Below are 24,247 nucleotides of genomic sequence, written 5' to 3'. Positions count from 1 at the left end.
TAAAAATATTTGCAAAAAAGTTTTCTTCTTTATTTTAAAAATTGCCCAGATTTTACTTCATTATCTTAGATAGTCAATATATTAATTTTATTTCTGAAATATTTAATTTCCTTTATTAAATGTACCTTTACAACTAAATTTCTTATAGTAATCTATGTTAGATGTATACATGTTACTTCAAAATACCTTTTAAATTTGCTCATTTGGTTAGTGGTGAACTGTTCTGATCCTGGAATTCCACCCAATTCCAAAAGAGAAAGTAAAATAGAACATGGAAACTTCACCTATGGTACTGTTGTATTCTATGACTGCAATCCTGGATATTTTTTATTTGGATCTTCAGTTTTGATATGTCAACCAAATGGACAGTGGGACAAACCTTTACCAGAATGTATCAGTAAGTAGATAATGTGAATTCTTCCTTCAAAAATGCCATGTAAGCAGCATGGATATTTATTTTCTTAGAAAATATCTAGAGCTATATATCAGAAGGATTTTGTTTTTAATTATTATTTTAATTTGCTTTTGATTTTATTATTTCATTGTTTTGAATATACACTTTCCTACATTCTTCCAATTCAATTCCCAGATGTCATTCTTATTAATATTAATGTGCTGAATACCTCTCTGTCATTCTTTGACTTTGAATTTTGATAGAGCAGATAGAATACGGAAAGCACACACCTTTCATTTCATCCAAAAAGGACAACTACGTTTTTATTGTCTTTGGTACTACTATTTCAGATTTCATTTAAGGTAATAGTAGTCTTAATATAAACAACCACTAGGGCTTCAGAATACTTAAGGATTTAAACAAAAGTGTTACTTAAAACATACTGACCATAAATATTTATCATATTTAGATTCATACACATATGGATGCAGTAAATATTAATATATAAAATCTTTCAAGTCATTGAATATTTAGTGAGTATATTTTGTTAAATGTTTTGTTGGAGTTATAAAATACAAATAAGAAATTATACTAGATATGCATATATCCATAGTGATGTAATAATGTGAAAATAATTTAACAGAGATAAATAAAAATTATGTAAGGACATAGGGAAGTGAACATAAATTCTAGGAATTCAGTAAGTATAGCTAAGTTTCTCAAAGAATTGGTGAATCTTGGACATGATAGGAAAGATAACTTTATAGATTGAATGAGTATTGTGTCAAGAAGTCATTGTGGCGCAGCCAGCATGGCTCAGTGGTTGAGCTTTGGCCCATGAACCAGACAGAGATCACAGTTCGATTCCTGGTCAGGGTACATGCTGGGGTTTCAGGATCAATCCACAGGGTGGGGCATGCAGGGGGCAGCCGATCAATGATTCTCTGTCATCATTGATGTTTCTATCTCTCTCCCTTCCTCTCTGAAATCAATATAAATATGTTTTTTAAAAATTCATTGTGCACAATAAAGAAAAAGGAAAAAATTCTATAAAAAAATAAAAAAGTCATTGTGCAAATAATTTTTGATTATGCTTAATTTTTAAATTATAAAATATTTTATGGTCATGTTTTATTTAGAGGCCCTTACTTCATGGGGTGGGATTTTTTTAAAAAAAAATTGTAGCACCATTCATGCTCTAATGAATAAATAGAAGTTTATTCAATGTCTATTAAATTTCAGATTCTATGCAAATAATTAAGTCAATTGTTATTCCTTTTCTTAAAGTGCATTTGACTTTCTTATTGTGCACTCACTGGTCTAATAGCTTCACTAATTTAGTTACTTGGCCTTGTGTGGTAGCTATAACATTCAAGTTAAAATATTTTGTAGGACATGGAAACATGAACTTCAAATTTCCATAGCTCTCATATACTTTTTTGCCTTTCTTTGTTTTATAGCACTCCCTGATAGTGTGGGATTTATTAAGTTTGTGTCTATTGTGTGCTATTTAATATTCTAGAGTATTATTGTATTCAGTATTTTTTCAAGTTTGTTTTAAAGGGAGATACAGCCCTAACCGGTTTGGCTCAGTGGATAGAGCATCAGCCTAAGGACTGAAGGGTCCCAGGTTCGATTCTGGTCAAGGGCATATACCCTGGTTGCAGGCACATCCCCAGTAGGGGGTGTGCAGGAAGCAGCTGATCAATCTTTCTCTCTCATTGATGTTTCTAACTCTCTATCCCTCTCCCTTCCTCTTTGTAAAAAATCAATAAAATATATTTTTTTAAAAAATAAAAAATAAATAAAGGGAAATACAGTAAGTTCCCAAACTACTTCTACATTATAAAGAAAATTCAGCCTCAAAATCTTCCTTTTTCAGTGCTGTATAGGCTCATTTTAAATCTTATTAGCATCCTATGTCCTTAATTAGCCAACCCACATATACTGTTCTCACTAATTTGCACATCCTTATTTAGGCACATATGTACTTCAAACCCATGCACACGTGCATATGAACATAGAATCACCACCCCCGTACATGCAGACTTATGCTCATTCAGTCATTTATGCTTACTTACATTGTTCCTGTGAAACTCATGCTCACAGTGAGTGGCATAACAGAATTGCTCCGATAGCTCCAACTTCCATTTTATTTTTTTAAAGTCAGGTTTCACACAGATGTTTGATTTCTGGTGGTTGTATATATTTAAATACATGATTTACTTTTGGTTTATTTTGTAGAAAGTTGGTGCAGGTTGTTCGATAGGAGATATAAAAAAATTTTATATCCAATAATTATGTATTGTAGTGATTGACTGTGGACACCCTGGCGTTCCTCCTAATGCAGTCCTGTCTGGGGAGAAGTATACCTTTGGGTCCACTGTTCACTATTCCTGCACAGGAAAGCGTAGCCTTCTAGGCCATTCATCAAGGACCTGCCAGTTAAATGGCCATTGGAGTGGATCACAACCTCATTGTTCAGGTACCACTTAGAAAATTGGACAATGTGTGTTGGAAATTACATTATTATTATTAGAAATATATGCACAAAAGAGATAAAATACTACATTTGTTCTGTAAAAATCTGAGAGAATCTATAACATTATTTGTACAATTATTGTAATACTTAAGGTAATATAAATTCAGAGCCTAAATTAATTCTAATCCTGTAGATCGTAAGTGACAGATACATGTTTTGAATTGTTTTGTGGCTAATGTAAAGAATTATTGGTTTTAGAATGCTATTTTGTGTAAAGTGCTTTGTTCATTAAAATGGTGAGCTACTGAAGTTTATGTAGCTATTCTATTTTTGTGGATTGCAAATAAAATTTTTCCCAGAAGGCGATGTTATTTCAGTGATTTTTCTGTTAGAATTTGTGTCCATTAAACTTTTTAAACAATTGGTTGCTTAATAGCATACTTTAAAAGAAAGGCTTAAATGTTTTCTTCAATTAAACTAAGCCAAGTTTTATGAAAGATACTTATCTTTTCTAACTTTCTTTTTTACTAACAGGCAACATATAACTTCTGAGCTTCCGTAGCCCCACACTGTTCTGTTATTACTATCTTAGAATAAGTGAATATGAGGGATATTTTTAATTAATAATTTGTTTGCAGAGTGAGTGTTTGATAAATCTTTTTTGAGCTTTTTAAAGTAATACTTTTCTCAAAATATCATTTAAGTTTTATATCTGTGATGTCTTCCTATTTGATCATCCCTATTTGATCCACTAACCAGATAATAGTGCTTATTTTTCTGCCTGTTTTGCTTTATATATTTCAATTATCTTTATATTATTTTATATCTGTGGAGAGCATGGTGAACACTTATTAGGAGTTCTTTTTACATTGTTTTGCATGTAGGGTTATTTATTTCAGAATCTCCTTATAACTAGTGGTTAATATCTATGAAGCAACTTTATGGGACTTCAAATGTAATCTATACACTTTTAAAACTATCAGATAACTGATTATACATAGTCACATACCATTACATATATACACCCCAATGTATTTGGAAATTGCTGCTGAATTGCTAAAAATAAATTATACATAGATATTTAAAGGTGTAATACTTATCTTAAAGTTTGTGTGGTTGTTAATATTACATCTCATGAAAATGAGGAAGTTTAAAGAAGGATTTCAAATACACAGGGCTTGTCAAAAGGCATGTAGACAGAAAGAGAGCATTTCCAGTACTTAAGAATCTCTCTCTTTCTTCCTCTTCCTCTTCCTCTTCCTCTCTCTCTCTCTCTCTCTCTCTCTCTCTCTCTCTCTCTCTCTCTCTTTCTTTCTCTTTCTTTCTCTCTCTCTCTCTCTCTCTCTCTCTCTCTCTCTCTCTCTCTCTCTCTCAATATATACTGATACTGCAGCAATTTTGATTAGAATTGTTTAAGAAATGATAGGGATTAAGTAAATTCTTCACACTAACATAAAATGGTGAACATCTAGTCATGAACAAAATCCTTATTAGAACTTACATAGAGTTTCTAATCTTTGATTATTTGCAATTTATTTTTGTATTTCATATATGAGATTTATGCAGCTCATTTATCTTGGTCAATAGTCATTGGTAGAGAAAATTAGAGAGTGAAATTTTAATGTTACAGGAAATACTGTATTGTAACATTAATATTTTCTGGTACATTACAACCCTAATTTAACAACAATAAAATGATTGTCAGTAATTAGAAAATTCAGAGAAGGACACATGAAAATTACCAAATCCAGTTCTTTAATTTTAGTTTTGTAAACCCATTGTCAAGCATAGAACTGTCAGTTATAAATCTTCCAATAACCTGATTATTGACCAAGTTCTGGAAATACTAACAAAATGACATTAACCTATTTAATAGATCTAAATATCACTGCTAAGGAAAATAATACCATACTCTGCAACTACTTTCTTTTTCACTTGGGCTTTTTCTTATGACTGGACTCAGATGGGAAATATGAATTATGATTCTACCCAGTCAACTTACCACGTTAAAAACAACTTGCACAAAATCCATGCCTATAAGAATATTGGACAAAAACATGAATATAGTAAATGCTTATTGAAATAAATTAACTTGTACTGTGTTGAATTACAGGTGATGCTACTGGTACATGTGGGGATCCAGGTACCCCTGGTCATGGTTCTAGACAGGAAAGCAATTTCAGAACCCAAAGTTCTGTACATTTTGCTTGTGATACTGGCTATATCCTTCATGGTTCAGAAGAAAGAACATGTTTGGCCAATGGCAGCTGGACTGGAAGGCAGCCAGAATGCAAAGGTAAACTCAAGCAGAAATTAAATGTATTGAAATTGCTGGAATTTAATGTGTACCCAAATTCAATTTGTTAGTATTACTGAAATTACTCTTACCAATTTTTAGTGTCCCGACCATGGAATAAAAGCAGGAGTATTCCAGTTTTACTGGCAATATCCTATATATGATAGGTAATAATTTTTAAAAAATATTTCTGATGGGTCATTTATATATAAACATTGTTCACATCTTAGCAAACATCTGAGTTGAAAAGTTAAACATATTTGTTAAAAAGTTTTATTTTTCCCCTGTATCACAGTGCTTTATGGTAGACACTTTTAGGGTAAACAATTGGTTGTTCTTACATCAACCTTACCTCAAGATGCATTTTAGTTTTTAGGTTTGTAGAAATGGAAAGATATAAAGATGCCTAACTATAAATGAGATTTTTATGCATAGGTTACATTGTTTGAAACTAGAATTTTTAAAATGTAGGGTGCTTGAATAAAATTTTTAATTGTTCTGACTGACATATTTAACATAGTTAAGTCTTTACAAGAATGGATAGAAAATGAAATGTTGCTGGAAAATTATTCTTATAATTTAAATGTTCTTTTGAAGATAATTTTAGTGTAAAAACTCAACATGTAGAGGTATTTTTGAAACTTAATATCATATCAAAATGTATTGGTTTTATAAATAGGAAATAATTCCCAACAGAATTTCTTGACAGTTTTTGATTGATTGTATTTCAGAAACATTTTATTGTGTTTAAAATTAGGATGCATATTCTAGGAAAGATAGTTATCCTTTTTTAAAATGGACCAAATTTAGAAATCTTAATTCAGAGAGCATTACAACTCAGTTGCTATTACAGGAAAGGAGTTGCTGGAGAAAGTTGTTGAGCAAAAGACAGGAAGACTTAACTATTCACTTTATTACTTAGACTGACTTTGCAAAGGCAATGTCTCTATAGTGGTGTCATACATTAGGAAGCTAGCCCTTTGTTCAGCTTAACTGCAAAATAGTTTTTAGATGGAATACAGCCTGGTGCTGACTTTTTATCTGTAAAGTGCACTTCATAGATAAAAAAGAATAAGAAATTATTAAAAATAGCAGAATTAATATTTTTCTCATAAATGGTGCTCATACAAATAATTTAGAAAAACAGATTCTAGTAGATAAATGGACAAAGAAAATGAACAGAAAATAAAGAAGAGCAAAAAATGCAACCTATTGAGAAATGTTCAACATATCTACTAATCAGAAAATTATAATTAAACATCATTTTACCTGTTTTAATATGAAATTCTTATGTATATGCAACAAAACTAGAACTTTAAAACGTTTCTAGAGGTATTGTTATTGTTATAGTAAATTTAATTTGACAAAAATGTGTATATATTCACAGAATGTAAATGGCTTTGTTTTATTAACTGGTATTTGAGAATTTCTTTCCTACAGAAAATTAAAATATTAAAAAACCACATAACAGTAAAGTTACAACTTTTATGTCTACTTGATTAAAATAAGCAACAACAGGAAATAATTTTAACAATGAGGAGACAGAAGGAAGCTAGGTAGATTGGGGTGGGACCATGGGAAAGGAAGTAGAACTGGGAACCCAGCTAGGAGGAGTTACTAAGGCACCCCACCTGGGTGGGGAGGAAGAGCACTCACAAGAGGCAGGAACTTTAAAATGTATGGATGTTGCTAAGACAGGCAGCGTGCAAATAACCAATCACAAGGCATTAAGGCGTATAAACCAACTCAAAGGATATTGGCAAGATAGAATTAGTTGAAAAGACCAATTAGGAGCTAGCAAGACTACCCACCCTAAATTAAATCCCTCTCTCTCTTCTCCCTGACAAACAATGGGTTCTTGGCATTTGTTCCTATGGCAGGGGAGCACATCCCTGCATCCACGTGGCTTATGCCATGTGGGCCTCCACATGTGGACTATTAGACTTTAATTAGCTTGGATACTAAACTACTAACATGAAAAGGGAGCTCTGGACACTGGTCTGCTCCTGGATCCTGAGCTACACCTTTCCCAGGACTGGCTTCTCCCAATGAACTTTGCTCCCATTAATTGTTTTTGTCCACAACTTCATGCTTTGATTTTCACGAGACAAGAACTCGACTCAACAACACCCACATTTTCTAGTATCAACAATACTAGAAATAATATTACATAAGCAAGTGTATATTTATTTGACATAAGTGCATATAGTCAGTAAGATATTAGAATAAAGGCTGTGGATCAATGTGAGAAAATGTAAATCATATAGAACTTAGTTAAAAATAAGATTCAAAAGTTTGCTCTATTAAAATCATGGGGAATGACATTCATTTGAGAGAAAGTTTATAAAAGGTGGTACCCAAAGTATGATAGAACAGAGTGGTGAAATTTGATGTACTTATACTCTTATTTTACCAAATGCTCTGAAATATTATATTATTTTAGTAACTTATCATAAACTATAATATCTTTCCTATAATGTAATGGATAAAACACATGTGAAAATAAAACTATCAAATGAATGTGTTAAAAATTTTACTTTAATGTAAACAGGCAAATGTAAAGAATATATCATTCTTTTACAAACTGACAAGGTTTTTAACAATTATTGCACATAGTATTGATGAGGATGTATGAAAACAGGCAAACTTCTACATTATTGATCCAACTGTGTATTACGACAATATCTTTGGTAACTCTATATAAAAATGTATTTCAAAAATGAAAATTATCCAGAACTTCCACTTTCAGAAATTTATCTCAAAATAGAACCAATGTACACACTTATATTAATAAGCTAGAGTATATTATAACCAAAAATGATAAAGAAATCAAACTAAATTTTGTGGTTATCAACAGGGGATTGGATAGGTAAATTATGAATATACATAAAATGGAAAACTATCCCGTTACTGAACTTTATAAAAGAAAGATGCTCCAGTTATTATGTTAAGTAAGGAGAATGAGATTATAAAACAGCATGCATAGCATAGTTCTGTTTTTAAAAATAGTAATATTTCACTATTATATACTCTTTGCTTTATACAGTGCCTAAAATACACATCAGAATGAATATGTTTTCATATTTTATATATAGCTATATAAATATTTTATCAACTTATTTCTTTATTTATAAAGGACCTTTAATTTCTTCATTATGCTTCCACTTATTTTTGTCTTTTCAGAGAAGTCACCTTGATAAAAAGAAAAAAATGGTCCCCTAATTAAAAAATTTTCTCTAGCAATATATAAGGCAAATATAATATACTCTTACTATCATGCATTGGGTACAAAAAAATAATCGATTGACAAAAATATATTATGTTTGAACCATTTTCTAGCCTGAATAAGATCCAATACTTTTATTATATGCTATCAGAATCTTCTGAGGAATTTGCACTAGATGAAACTGTGCCATGAACTAGCTGTGGGACCTTGGAGAACTAATTTATTCCCTCTGTGCTTCAATTCCCAACCAGTACATGGTGTTGAAATTAATATGAACTCATAGTATTTGTTGTGAGGTTAAGAATATTGAAGATGTGGCTATCATAGTGAGTTATCAATGAATGTTGCATGTCTTTTATATTAGGTTAGTTCAATTGACAGCTGAGAAATTATTCTAAGAGAGATGGCATTGTCAGCTAATACTAAATATAAATGGGCCTATGTTCACAGGTATCAATAAAGCCATTTCCCCCAAAATGTCTGCATTACAGAAGCGAAGTATTTGCTGCTTCTTTTCACTGTGTCCACAGAGTTTTCAGCCCTCACTCATGATAGGCGATGCACTTACCTCTCTTCATTTAAAGTTATTTTTACTTGTGTTTAATTCAAATAATTCTCTTGGTAAGAAAAAATGTGTCTACTAAGCACGGAGGAATTAGAGACAAGGGGACAGAAGTGGAAGTGTTATTTGTCCATATCTGTAAACCAGATATGAAGAAGTTCTCAGTTTTTATTAAGTGCAAAAAAAATGGACTGAGCCTGAGGTCCCTATTTCAAAATGCAAATCACCTGACATTGAAAACAAGGATGATATTTTTCAAATCCTACTTGGATTGTTTCAAGATTATAGATCATGACACATAAATAAATATGACTGGATTGTTATTTTAGGCAGGTGATAATATAGAAGAGGGTAATTACTCTGAACAACAGAAGCAAACGTTTTTTTTTTAATGTTATATGTTCTTCTGAAAATTTTACCTAGAGTTTGATTTTATTGTAATTGTTTACAATGTATAAGTCTCCACTCTAACCAGTTTGCTCAGTGGATAGAGCGTCGGCCCCCCAGTTGGAGGGTGGTGGGTTTGATTCCATTCAAGGGGTTGTACTTTGGTTGCAGGCTCCATCCCAGGAAGCCTGGAGGAGGCAACCAGTTCATGTATCTCTTTCACATCGATGTTTCTCTCTCTCTCCATCTCTCCCCTTCCCTTCCACTTTCTCTAAAAATCAGTGGAAAAATATCTTCAGGTGAGGATTAAAAAAAAAATAGTAAAAAAAATAAAATGTGTAAGTCTCCTGTCTCTACACACACAGAGAAACATGCAGCACCACTGTAAACGAAGGCTGGCAAAATTAAATATTTTAGATGCCGCAAGTGATATAAATGGTACTATCTGAAACTATAATTACACTTTATAGTCATAGAGATAACTTTAAACTTTTATGTTACAACAAAATTTAGTAATACAGTGACATAGGCTCGCTTTTACGATATTTTAAAAATTTACCATGGTATTGATGGCAAATAGTTAAACATAATACAGAGAGTAAAACAAGGGGTATTGTGTTTGTGACTCCTGTTTATGATACGTTGAAAACTTAATGAAAACCATTTCTAGATTTTGTATTTATTCAGTCTATATTTTTGTATGCCTTGGTCTTGAAATAGAGATTATACAATTTAATTCAGATCAGTTATATGCTATATAAATAAAAATATACATGGATTCTTAAAATATTTAAATTGTTTATTTTATATCTGTCCTCTTGTATAGTAAATTTCTGTTGCATCTCATTCTTTCATATCTTTCCATTTCACATTATTTATTTTTTAGGCAGAGACTCTTGTAATCATTCCTTGAAAGATATTGTGGTACCTATAGGCAACACTCGAGTAATTACTTTCTGAAGTTTTTATGATGGCTACTAACAAAAACTTTAAAAAATAGCTGTTGTCTGATTTGTATTCTAGTAATTAAACTAATAAAATTAATGTAAATTTATCTTGAATTTCAACCATTGTAAAAGATAATTCAATGTTTATTTTAGAGGATTTTATAGCTTCTTTGGATAATTAAAAAAATCAGTCATTGACTTTTTGTGAGAAGATTTCTAATTACAATATTTTTTAAATACTGTTAACTGTTATTTTTTTCTTTCTTGTAGCTGTACAGTGTGGTAACCCAGGAACAACAGCCAATGGAAAGGTCTTTCGGATTGATGGCACAACATTTTCCAGTTCGATAATTTATTCCTGCATGGAGGGATACATCTTGTCTGGACCTTCAGTTAGACAGTGCACAGCCAATGGAACGTGGTCTGGAACTTTGCCTAACTGTACAAGTATGTTTCTTCTCAATATTTTAAACATCATTAGTTATGTGAAACTATTTGAGTATATTCATCTATATGTGTAGCTTGTAGTCAATCAAACCACGCAAGATATTGAATATTTGTATTGTATTTCATATTAAAAGATGATAGTATTCTATGGTTAGAGTTTATACTAGTGACTTTAAAAATCACTTCGCAGCTCTAGCTGGTTTGGCTCAGTGGATAGAGTGTCAGCCCGTGGACTGAAGGATCCCAGGTTTGATTCCAGTCAAGGGCATGTACATTGATCCCTAACCCTGGTTGGGGGTGCGTGTGGCAGGAAACCAATCATTGTGTCTCTCTCACATGGATGTTTCTCTCTCTCTGTCTTTCCCCCTCCCACTCTCTCTAAAAATCAGTGGAAAATTATTCTCCGGTGAAGATTAACAAAAAAAGAATTACTTGGCAGAGGAAAGAGGGACCACAGAAAATTACTGACATTAAGTGAAATTTAACAGCATCTTAAGAATAGAGATGAATTATCAGCAGTAACCAAGATTAATACAAAGAATGCAATTTTATTTTGCCAAGCTAACACATATTAATAACTACTTGGTTTTTTATTTCATTATGTATTTATTTTTATGTTTTTATTTTTTTAACTTGATTATAGAGAGAGTGGGAGAGAAAGAGAGGGAGAAAGAGAGAAACATTGGTTGGTTGCTTCCTGCACTTGCCCTGACTAGAGATTGAACCTGCAACCTGGGTAAGTGCCCTGACCATGAATCAAACTGCCACCTTTTGCTGTACAGGACAATGCTCCAGCAAATTGAGCCACATTGGCCAGGGCCTGACTAGGCTTATTTGTTTGTCTATCTATCTATCTATCTATCTATCTATCTATCTATCTATCTATCTATCTATATCTATCATCTATCTATTAAGTTTATTAGGGTGACATTGGTTAATATGATTATTCAGGTTTCAATGTGGGTTTCTATGTTATAAGATCTGTGTACTGCACTGTGTGCCCACCATCCAAAGTCAAATCTCTTATCGCCATACATTAGGACCACCCCCCCACCCCCGCCCCGTTCACCCCACCCTCTTCCCCTTGGCAACCACCACATTGCGGTTTGTGTCCATGAGTTTCAGTTTTATATCCCATTTATGAGTGAAATTATATGGTTCTTGGCGTTTTTCTAACAGATTTATTTCACTTAGCATAAGATTCTCAAGATCCATCCATGTTGTTGCAAATGGCAGTCTTTCATACTTTCTGATGGCTGAGTAGCATTACATTGTGTATATGTACCACATCTTCTTTATCCAGTGCTCTATCGCAAAACAATGGGCAGAGGACCTGAACAAACACCTCTTTCTAGAAGACATACAAACAACCAATAGATATATGAAGAGATATTCAACCTGATTTGTGGGCTAATGATTCATCTCCAATAGGCTTTGCTGGTTTTATACTACACCAACCCATCCGAGCCTTAAAGTTCTTACTGGTACCTTTTAACTATCAGTTATTTTTGTTTGTTTGTTTTTCTTTAAATTCTTTGTATTTGTTTATCCTGAATGAGTGTCTCAAATGAATCTACTCTGAGGAGGATGTCATCAGAGTAATGGCATGTCATGTCTGTAATTCTGGAGAATATTCACTGTAAATAATATCTTGCCTGCACCAAATTGTGTGTGATGACAGGGCTATTGAGATACTCCATGTGCATTGTGTCTCCTCAAAGATGAAGGCAAATTATGGCTAAGAGGCTGTTGAAATAAGCATTGAATAGAATATAGCAGCCACATCCTATATAATAAAAGCCTAATATGCTAAGTGTCCAGTCATTCGGTCGGCCATTCAACTCATCAAAGGGTAATATGCTAATGATATGCTAAAGCCACTCAACTGCTTGCTATGATGTGCACTGACCACCAGGATGCAGATAGTTGATTGGTCAACCAGTCACTATGACATGCACTGACCACCAGGGGGCAGATGCTCTGACCAGTAGGTTAGCTTGCCGTTGGTGTCCAGCCAATAGGGACTGAGAGAAATGGGCCGGACATGCCCTGGAGTCTTCCTGCAACCCCTCCATGACTGGCCAACCTCCCAAGTCCCTCCCAAGCCCCAATCACGCACAATGGGGTCCCTTGGCCTGGCCTGTGTCCTCTCACAATCTGAGACCTCTTGGGGGATGTCGAAAAGCCAGTTTTGGCCTGATGGCAGAACGACTCATCGCTCTAATGCTCACTGACCACCAGGGGCAGGCACTCAATACAGGAGTTGGCCCCTGGTGGTCAGTGCACTCCCACAGGGGGAGCTGCTCAGGCAGAAGCTGAGCTCTGGCTGGCGAGCGCAGCAGCAGTGGCAGGAGCCTCTCCTGCCTCCAAGGCAGTGCTAAGGAGGCCCACAGGGAGTGGGCCTAAGCCAGGGGTGGGCAAACTTTTTGACTCGAGGGCCACAATGGGTTCTTAAACTGGACCGGAGGGCCGGAACAAAAGCATGGATGGAGTGTTTGTGTGAACTAATATAAATTCAAAGTAAACATCATTACATAAAAGGGTATGGTCTTTTTTTTTTTTTTTAGTTTTATTCATTTCAAACGGGCCGGATCCGGCCCGCGGGCCGTAGTTTGCCCACGGCTGGCCTAAGCCATCAGTCAGACATCCCCTGAGGGCTCCCGGACTGCGAGAGGGTGCAGGCTGGGCTGAGGGGACTCCTGAACACTCAGGAGTTCTCTCCCTGGATCTCCAGAGTCCTCTTCCAGTGTGAGTCCTCTCTGGCACTGTCTCTTTATTCTCTCCTGGCTCTAGAGTCATGTCTCCAACCAGGAAGCTGGTGGGCTCTGCAGGGAGGCTCCCTGTGCTGCAGCCTGGAAACTCTCTGACAGCAGTATGATGTGGCAGTTTTAGGACTCATCTCATTTGTCTCCTGTCACTCAAGGATCACTGTGCTTTTCTGCCTTTGAAACCTGTTTTTTGATGGTGGTTGTTGTTTTTTTGTTTTGTTTTAATATTGTGTCTTATTTATTTATTTATTTATTTATTTATTTATTTATTTAGATTATTTCAAATGGAGAGTAAAGTCTTCTCTATTTCTCCATCTTGAAGGAAAGAAGTCCTCCTACTTGCTTTGAAAATGTCTCAATTTTGCAAGACTGAACAACTTAACAATTAACAAATAGCCTCCGCTGGTTTCCTTCTATACCAGTCCATCTGAGCCCTAAATTCTTACTGGTACCTTTTAAGTATCAGCTGAAATGGCACCCATTTGGTAAAAGCCTTTCAGGACACTTCTTCCTCGTATCGCTTTTAGCTAAAAGTGACCTCTCTGTACCATATAATTCTTCTAACAATTACATATATGCGAACCTATGACCTTCATATGGCGTTGGTAACCTGGTCTGTTCCTCTCAAATCAATGAAAATGTGTTTTGTTTTTTTTAGTATATATCATGAGATCAAGGTCATGGATTCGAATACCATGCACACTTTGACAGAGGAACTATAAATATTAAGAAACATTCACAGAACTGAAACTGGGAAGGAAAGGGATTTGCTGTAAAACTAGGAAGCTCAGGCAGTACACTAATTGTAAAGTTTGCTTCAGTTGTTTTCTGTGATGTTCAGGCTGAAAGAAAATACATAAAAAATAAGCACAGGTAAATACTCATTCAGAGATACAGTTTTGTTGTTACTGGTTTTTGTTTTCTGGGTTTTGTTTTGTTTTGTCAGCACAAAAACCCCTCCGTGTATAAACCGTACAGGGCCCTTACCTGGTGCTGTCCAACAGGCAGACCCCCTCCGGAACCAAAGCACGCAGTGCTCACAGTGTTTTGGGAACATGGTACAATCTGCCCGAGGACAGGGCTTGTCAAATGGAGTAACAGTTGACTTTCAGGTCTGAAACAAAATATGTGCCCTTATTCCTTGGGTTTTTTAAATCTACCAGAACTTCTTCTAAAGTGCTCACTACCCTGCATCTGGCAGGTCTTGTCATGTGGGTCAGGTACAGTATACTCTATCAGATCCAGTGATAAATGAGCCTAAGGCTTTTGTTACAAACAGCACGGAAGTGGTCCTCGCTGAATCTTTGTTACCAACCCGAGAATTCTCAAAGTTTTCTGTTTGTTGGTTGTTTGGTTTTCTTTAGAAGATAAGCCAGGGAAATGGGGATATTTTCACACAAGAGAAAGCTGGGGGGTATCCCAGCATGAAACTGGGTGAAGTGAGTTAAAAACTCATCTAAATCGCCTCAAGGGAAGAGTGCTATTGCTAAGTCAGTGGTTCTTAAACAGGGGCGATTTGCTTCCCAGGGGACATCTGATAATGCCAGGGGACACTCTTGGCCGTCACAGTGCATGTGAGTGGAGGTGCTATCAGTATCTAGCAGGTAGAGCTCAATGCTAAGTAGCTTTAGTGATAAAGCAACCTCACATGATCAAGAATGAATTGGTCCCAAATGTCAATAGTGCCAAAATTAAGGTAAATAAAATCTCCCTCACTGAGATCTAAAAAGAAAACCAACTTGTGAATTGAAAGATTGGATCACCTTTCTGGAGCTTCATTCTGCTATAGTAGAATTTTATTCTGGGCTTGAAACCTGGCAAAGCAAATGCATAGGATGCCTGAGCTAGCATGTATATTGCTACATTGTCTCTAATAGGAAAACAATGGGATAACTCAAACATTAATCCACAGGGGATTGGTTTCATGAATTATATTGCATGTACATACATGTAAGATAATATTATGTCAGTAAAATGTTACATGGATCTGTGTACTTACATGCAAAAATATCAATTCGATATTGAGTAAAAAATGAATTCCGTTATAAATGTGTGGGTAGTATGATCTTATTTATTTAAAAATGCATATTTATAATGCTCATTTAAGTAGTTAAAGTTTTGAAGTGGCAGAAATTAATTTACTAAATTATGTTTTCTTTTTAGCATAGAGGTTTATCTGTTTTAATTTATTATAAATGATGCCAAATGGACATTAATTACATGACAGAAGCTAATGAGAATACCTCCCATAAAAACAGATTTACTTGTTTGTTTTTGTTTGTTTACTGTTATTGTTAATTCTAACCCAAGGATATTTTTTCAATTTATTTTTATTTTTTTTTAGAGAGAGTGGAAAGGAGGGAGAGAGGGGAAGAGAGAGAGACAGATAGACAGAAATGTGAGAGAGACACATTAATTTATTGCCTCCTGCACAGGACCTGATCAGGGCCAGGAAATGAACCTGCAACCCAGGTACATGCCCTTGACTGGGAATCCAACCCATGGCCCTTAGGTGTAAGGACCCTCTAACCAGACCCACATACGCCAGGACAAAAACAAATTTAAACCTTTAAATAATATATTTGTTTTTGAGAATTTGAACTATTTAATTATTCCTTATGCATTCTATTCACTGATTTATTCTTTAAACAGTATTTACTTTACCTCTTATGATGTACTAGATGAAGCTGTGAGAATACATCAGTGTAGAAAAAGACAAAGCATCTGTCTTGGTGGAGTTTATTGGTGTGTGTGGGTGTGTGTGTGTATGCTTACGTGTATACGTAAGTGCTGTGTCCTTAAGGATTTTGGTGACTTTAGAAAAGATTTTCTTGCAATAAACCATAGCACTCTGTTGTCACGCACCTGTCTCTGAATTTTAAGGTAAAGCTCTAAAGAGCTACTATTCTAAGGTTTTGCTCGAAAAGACCAAAAGCCTCTTTTTGTTGTTGAAAACAAGCTGGTGTAATGAATGAATTGACTTGTGGAGCAGGTGCTGTTTACAAAGATCGTTGCTATTGGAAACTGCCTCTTTGACTGGCCTTTGCTTCCTTAGAAAGTCACCAAACAAATTCTTCTGAAGCTTTTGTCCCAAATTCCACTCATGATGCTGCCTCGCTACGCAGAACTCTTTCCCAGTGCCTGTGCCTCTGCAGAATGAACCAACCCTCTGTCCTCTCGGTTGGTGGCTCCTGTGCCTTCCCGCCCGGTTAGCTGGTCTTTCTTGCCAGGATTCGAATTCAGTCTGTAAAGCGCAGTCCACAAAATAGCAATTTGTGGGTGTTCTCTTTAATTTTCCTCCTCTTAATTGGAATCTAGATTAAAAATATAAAATAACATAAAGTAAAATAAAATGAAATAAATTGAAGGGTATATTCACTTTCAGGAATTTTGAAACTGCAAATAAAATGACCTATTTTTTCGTAAATAAGCTGGATTTGATATCAACTCAGTTATATAATTTAAAAATCTTTTCATCATCAATAATCAAAAGAACAAAAAGCATTCTATATGCAAAATTCTTATTAGGAGTCTAATAGGAACATTCAGAGTGTTAGTTCAACAAACTGGGTCCAAGGCTCTGAGGGCTACAAGGGGAGTGCTGTGAATATTGTTCTTTAATTTAATTGCCATTATTCTTGGTCCTAAAAACTTCCCAGACTCAACAGATTAGAGTAATATGAAAGAAATGTTGAGATTCGTCATTTTTAATGGTAAGTTAATAAATACAATGTAATTAAAGTACTATAAAGGTCTCCCATGATTTAATCTATTTTTAGTTTTTAACCCTGGACTTTCACATTTCTGGGAAGAATTACTTAAAAATAAAAATGAGGGAATATAACTCAGATTCACCTGGTGTAATTTTATACTTTTTTATAAACAAAAAGATTCAAAAGGCAAAAATGATAGTAAAAGGCAAGCATGCCACATTTATTTTATCTACAGAAAAGAAAAAAGTGTAAGCTGGTATGCTTTTTCTTTTTCTTCTTTTCTCTTAGCCGCAAGAAAGCTTTTAGGCCAGTTCATTGCCCAAATCATGCTTAAATCATGTACTCAAAACAGCAGGTGCTTTGGTAGCCTATATATAATTTCTGTTATGCCTTATTCTTAAATGTCATAGTAGGGTTGATCTTTTATTTTCTATGCTGTTTTAAGTCTTCTTGAAAGTTTTTGGGTGATAATATACGTAATCAGAGCCAGCTTTATGGGTGAGTGCAATTGATAGAACCTCATGCCCGAGGGCCTGTGCTTGGGCTGTCTCAGATTTATCAATAATATTATCTTTGAAAGTGTGATTTGTAACTGAAGTCCCCTGGGACACTGGAGCATGTGAAGAGGGTTTGGAGCCTCTGCTCATGTACTCTGTCCGCCTCCCTGCCTCCTGTCTTCCTAGGCTGGGTTTATGGGCCATTTGCCCCCCACTACCTGGTACCACTGTCCCTGCCTGGCCTCTCCATTCCCACCACTGCTTTGCTCAGCAGTTCCATCCTGTCATCAGCAGAGGGAGGCTCACCCTGCAGCTTTGTTCTCCACCCTGCTTCAGAGGCCTGGATGTAGCATGGAGCAAGTCAGAGTTTGGTGTATTCATGAAGTCTCGGTGCAGAGTAGGTAGCATCTCTCTCTGCCCTGGGCTGGCCTTGCTGAGTCGTATTTAGCAAGCGCTTGACAGAAGCCTTGATGGAATCCCATCATTCACACTCAATCCAGGAAGCAAGTGGATTCCAGAATAGAGGTCCCCATTTTTTCTGGGTTGTTCTTTTACCTGGGTTGCCATTGAGTTGGTGGAAATGGGAAATTTAACCCTCTATCCCTAGCTGTAGTATTTTTACTTTATACTGAGCCTCCCCAAGTATGTATCCCACCCTGTACATGATAAATTCACACTTTATAGCTTATTCATTCTTTTATTTATTCAATAAAGGTATTATTTTTACACCTATCATTGTTTTAGTTAAAAACTACTATAATAGAAAATTGAGGAACACTGTGGAGAAAATACTCTCTCAATCCAGCAAGCCTACTAAATCAGAAACTTCAATAGCCATATATAAGAATATGGATTTTAAATATTATATTAGAAATCTTGATTCTATAGGATGGCTTCTTCATGATCACTTAATACGTGTTTAATGAGGTTACCATGTCACAGTTTCCTACAATATAATAGCATATTAACTTAACCTTTTCAAAGTCTAAAAGGCAATTTCTGAACCATGTGTATAGAACCTATAATAAGCGTACCTGGTCATAATCAAGAATTGCTAGTATGTGGTTTAAGTATGCTTATGTTTTATGATTAAAAATGAACATGATAACTAATTTTCCCTACTGATATATTAAGAATGCCATATGCTTACTATTCTTCTCTATTAAATATATGCCACATTAACCATCTGCTTTTTGAATCCAATATTGATAGTAATCAGTTGTGGAGACCCAGGCGTACCAGCCAATGGACTGAGATATGGAGATGATTATGTGGTTGGACACAATGTTTCGTACATGTGCCAGCCTGGCTATACCATGGAATTGAATGGTTCCAGAATCAGAACTTGTACAACTAATGGCACATGGAGTGGAGTAATGCCAACCTGTAGAGGTATAATAATCTCTTAATTATTTATGTTATCACTACCACATAGTTCCTTTTTTAGTATGCAAATTTAAAGTAGATTTAAATGGTGTTTCATGTATTGTTTCACTTTTTTGAAACTAAAAGAAATGATTCAGTTTTTATTTTTAAACCATACAGGTGATAATAATATATAGAATGTAAAGCTATTTCAAAAAATCTTTTATTTTATTGTGAGTAGTGACAGTGAACTTTAATGCAACCCAACCAACAAAAATATCATCTATGCTGCTCTTTATGTTAACTTATGAATATTTAAAAGCTGATGTAACCTTAATGATTTAGAACAGCAATTTCCAACCATTTATTTCATGGCACACATAAACTGATTATGAAAATTCTGTGGCATTCCAAAAAATAGATTGTATTTTTTTGTCAATCTGAAAAAAATAGATATAATTTTGATTGATTTACAAAAAAAAATAATAATAATAGTAATTACCTACTCCAAAGTGACTTTTTAAAAAATCAGGTGCCTGTACTTATATATAAGAATTTCTAGTTCCAAGAATTAACCAATCAGATGCAACCTTATTATGGGACATGACTAATAAAATGCAGTCTATTATATGACCTATGTATTTATGGTTCAAGACAGGCCATTCACACTGGATGGCTATTGTTGTGTTGGTTGTTGGCGTTTTTTAAATTTGACAATCTAAGGGAAAAGTGGTCAGTGCCCCTGACGAAATAGTCAGGTATTACATGTTGGAAAATTCTTGCTCATGCCAATTTAAAATCACTGTCAGAATTTTAATTTGATAGTCCATTTTGGTCAAGTAATTCATGGATAGAGACAAAACCTTTCAGTAGTTTGAGAATAGTCGATTGGAATTACAAAACTGTAATTTTTCCTTAAAGAGACAGAGAAACTGTTTGTTTAAAGAATGTAATCTAGAATTAATATCTTAGTCAATATAAGCATAGATTTGCTACCTTATACCTTTTTTTGAAAACATTTTCATATTTTTCTGCTAGTTTTTCTGATTACTTGTGGAATAGTGTATATGCAATATAAGGTAATTTATATTGTATAATAACAGTATTATTCTTTAATAATTGAGATTTCTCATTCAGGTGTCTATAAACATCTATAAATTGACAGTTTAGTATCTCTCTGACATCTAAAAAAAATCGAACAAAAAGAATGATTTTGATATGTACTTTTCTTTTTGATTTCACAGTTTCTGAATCAGATCACTGTACATAGTGCATAAAAATATGTAACAGGTATTTTATATTTTAGAAGTTATTTCATACATAATTAATTGATCCTAGTAATGGCAATGTTATACAATTCCAAAAATTGTTCAGATATGTTGCTAGCCATCAGAATATAACCATTCCTCATTTTGAGATTTTGTAGTTGGCACCCTTCTTTTTCCTCTCATCTCTGTCACCTCATCCAACCTATCTCTGCTTGAGGACATCTTAACACAGTTTTAAAAAATGAATGTTTAAAACTTTGATAATACACTTAAAATTCTACAGTAAATGTTAACATATGAATCTAAGTGTTTAATAGAACCAGTTTGGATATTTTAATGAGCTACATGATTTGCATTTTCAGAAATGTCACAGAATTACTACCAAATTCCTTGCCAAAGTGCTGATACACGGTATATAGCCAAATAACCCAGTCTACCTAAAGGTCATTGGAATTTATCAGTTACTATACTGGTTAGAAGGTCAGCCTTTTTTTTCCCTTAGATATCAGGCAGCTTGCTATTTTGTAAGAGAATCTCAACCAGTAGCCATTATGTTGTCAAGAAATAGTCGCATGCTAGAGGGATTAATTCTGGGTATGTTTCAGGGATACAACCAGAAGAATAAAACGTGTCACACCATATTGTCCTTCAAAAGGTTAAGTTAGCACATATGCTTCTCCTAATGATATTTATTCATTTATTTTCCATACCCAGGATAGCTCAACAGCTGTGTCTAATCGCTTTCAATGTAATTGCAGCTGTTACCTGTGCAACTCCTCCCCAGATCTCTAATGGAAGGTTGGAAGGAACAAATTTCGACTGGGGCTTTAGTATTAGCTACATCTGTTCTCCAGGCTATGAGCTATCCTTTCCTGCTGTGTTGACCTGTGTAGGGAACGGTACCTGGAGTGGGGAAGTACCACAGTGCTTACGTAAGTATAATTTCCATACTTAAAATTATATTTTCCTGTTTTCACTCTCTTAGAACTACTTTCCTGAGTTTACAACTGTTGTTTAAAATTTCCAAGTTTTGCCAGAATAAATATGAGATTGTTAAACTCCTTCCAATGTGTAAAGTTTAGTGAAATACCAGTATTTGCTAATGTAGCCACTTTTCATCCAACCATTGTGTGCCTTCTGCTTAAACTCTAAAGTTTAGGCTAAATTGATTTGTTTGTAAACTTAATTTTCAAAATTATTCCTCAAAATAGAAACCTTCTGAGCTGAATCTGCCAGAAAATTATTCTTTTTAATAAGTCCAGTGTATCTCAGCTGAATGTTCTAATTTAACCCCAAATTTATTTCTGCAATAAATTAATGTCACTTCTACATGTTTATTCAAATTGAGTTCTTATTATCGTATTTGCCATGATAATGATTGTAATTATACATCAAAAATTACTAAGGTAAGAGTAGAGGTAAGAGATTTTTTTTTTTTTGCAGAGGTTGCTATACATTATATAACCCTTCAAGACTAATTTGGAAGATTACAAAACAAAAAAGCCAGATTCCCGTTTTACATAAGTTATTGTAACCCATGATATGGGCAGTACTCATTCAGAGACATTCAGTGCTATCCTGTGCCTAGCCTTTTCCTTCCCAGCATGTGGCAGAAAGAGGAGTGCTCACCCTGTCCCCTGGCCTTGGAATGAGCCAGAGCTAACCCACTAAGCTGCCCAGAACTCTCCGGTCTTCTCATCTCATTCGGAGCAGAAGCCAGATTGCCTATAGGCTCATGCAAACATTTTATTTTTCCCTGATCTCATCATATCCTGTTCTCCCCCTCATCCACTCTACTCCAGGCACAGAGGCTTCTGTGCTTTTACTTTGTATTGTTGTCAGTATTACAGATGTCTCCATCCCCCCTCTTCCTGCTCCTCTCCACCCAGCTCCCACTCCAGGCCTCCCCCACACTATTGTTTCTGTCCATGAGTTATGTATATACGCATATATGATATCCGGTCATCTCTTCCTCTCCCCTCTCCGCTGAGATCGGCTATTCTGTTCCATACTTCTGTGCCTCTGGACCTATTTTTTCATCAGTTTATTTTGTTCATTAGATTCCACATGTAAGTGAGATCATGTGAAAGACAAATACCACAGGCTTCCTTACTGTTAATTGAGCACTCAGCCTTGCTTTGACGCCAGAGATTTTTGTGTTCACTATTTACTTTGTCTAGAAATTTCCTTTTATTCTTTTAGCTCTTCACTCAGAGTCCCTCTTCTCAGTATTCTCTCATCACCATAATTAAAATTTTATATGTTGGTATATAACACTGCCCTTTTAGGCTTTATTTTTCTCCTTACTAGTCTCCTATCATTCCTTCTTTTTCCTCCTTATATCAACTATACATTTTACTAATCTTGTTTATGTGAATGATGCCCTCCATTCAGGTTTATGCTCCTTAGAGATTATGTTTCTGCTCACTGCTGTATCTGGTATGCAGTGCAGTCCTCTGCGGGTATCAAAACGGAGGATGCTATAGTAGTTAAGACAGTGTGGCACTGGTGCAGGAATAGAAAGTAAAGCGGCATGGTAGAGTAAAGAGCACAGAATCATTAACTGATACTTGATTCATTGGAACAAGCAAATAAGTGGGGGAAAGAATAGACATTGCAGTTAATCAAACAAGGCAATTCATTTTCACACACACACACACACACACTCCATCTCAGACCAAATAGTAAATCAATGTCAGATTCATGAAGGACTTAAATATTAATGTTTTTAAAATTAAAAGACTGTCTATATGACCTTGGAGTAAGAAAGGATTTCTTAAACAAGTTGCAAAAGTTCCACTCATAAATGAAAGATGAAAAAAATCAGGTACATTAAAAAGTTTTCATTTCTCATTATGAAAGGACCAATGAGAAACTTGGATAATGTAATATGCATGAAAAATAATAATGATTGTCAAGGGCGGGGGGAAAAAAAGGAGACATCTGTAATACTCTCTGTAATACTTTAAGCAATAAAAAAAAGAAAAATAATAATGTATAGAACATATAAAGATTCCCTGAAACAAAAAGAGACAAAACAATAAAGATGGGCAAAAGACATGAACAACTATTTACTAAAACAAAATTGGTTTACTGAAAAACAAAACTGGACATCAAGTGTGGGTGACGAAGCTGTGCAATGTAAACTGTATACACTCCTGGTGGATGTTTAAGTAGACACACCATTTGAAGAATTAATTGCTATTATATAGTAAAGTTAAAGATGTGCAGAGTCAGTGGGCCAGAAATCTTATTTTTAGGTATATGCTCTACAAAATTTTTTGTACATGTGCACCTGTACATAAGCAGACATGTACAAGAATATAAACATGAGCATGTTGTTGCTTGTAAAGCTAAACAAGTCAGTGCTTAAGCATGCATGCAGATGCGGTTTAGTGTATGAAAATCTGCTGATAGAAACAGATGGAATGATGGGGGTGGGGAGAGAATTGAGGAGTTTAAGTGGGTATATGTCCCGTCTTTCTTTTTTTGGTTAAGATTTAAAGATGAGTGACCCAGCAGAAATATCGAAGATAGATTATTCAGAAATAAGTTATGAGATAACTTAGCAATAGAAACAGTTGCTGAAACTAAAATGTCTACTGATAATGCTCACTGAGAAAATAGCCATTAAATTCAAAATGTGCTAGAGATATAATTAGTAAGACTGGGACCCTGGCCTAGGAGCCTAGGGCTTAATGTTAAATTGCTAGAAGTGCTTGTATGTCAAATAGCAGTAATGTTAACAGTATATTAGAAATGCTGAAAATTGAAACAAAACACAACAAAAATGTTTATTTTTCCTGTTTTACTTTACTCTCAAATTTTCCTTTATTTGGTTTTATTCTTTATTTAATCTTACCTGTTTAAAAAGTGAAAAAGGTTTCTAAAATGA

General features: G+C 34.8%; 1 protein-coding gene across 2 annotated transcripts in view; it reads left to right on the top strand.

The window, feature by feature from the left end:
• Positions 1-24,247, top strand: part of CSMD3 (CUB and Sushi multiple domains 3) — an 879,736-nt gene that overhangs the window by 816,674 nt on the left and 38,815 nt on the right. For both annotated transcript variants that reach the window (XM_081111575.1, XM_081111574.1), the window contains 6 exons: positions 212-397; positions 2,706-2,879; positions 4,990-5,172; positions 10,565-10,741; positions 18,932-19,111; positions 21,111-21,284. In XM_081111575.1, coding sequence (XP_080967701.1) covers positions 212-397; positions 2,706-2,879; positions 4,990-5,172; positions 10,565-10,741; positions 18,932-19,111; positions 21,111-21,284 — 1,074 coding nt within the window. The remainder of the gene's footprint in view (positions 1-211; positions 398-2,705; positions 2,880-4,989; positions 5,173-10,564; positions 10,742-18,931; positions 19,112-21,110; positions 21,285-24,247) is intronic.

This window comes from Myotis nattereri, assembly GCF_964212035.1.
Source record: "Myotis nattereri genome assembly, chromosome: 17".
Lineage (NCBI taxonomy): Eukaryota > Metazoa > Chordata > Mammalia > Chiroptera > Vespertilionidae > Myotis > Myotis nattereri.
The sequence above is the reverse complement of the archived record's forward strand: the minus strand, read 5'-3'. Positions and strand labels throughout refer to the sequence as shown.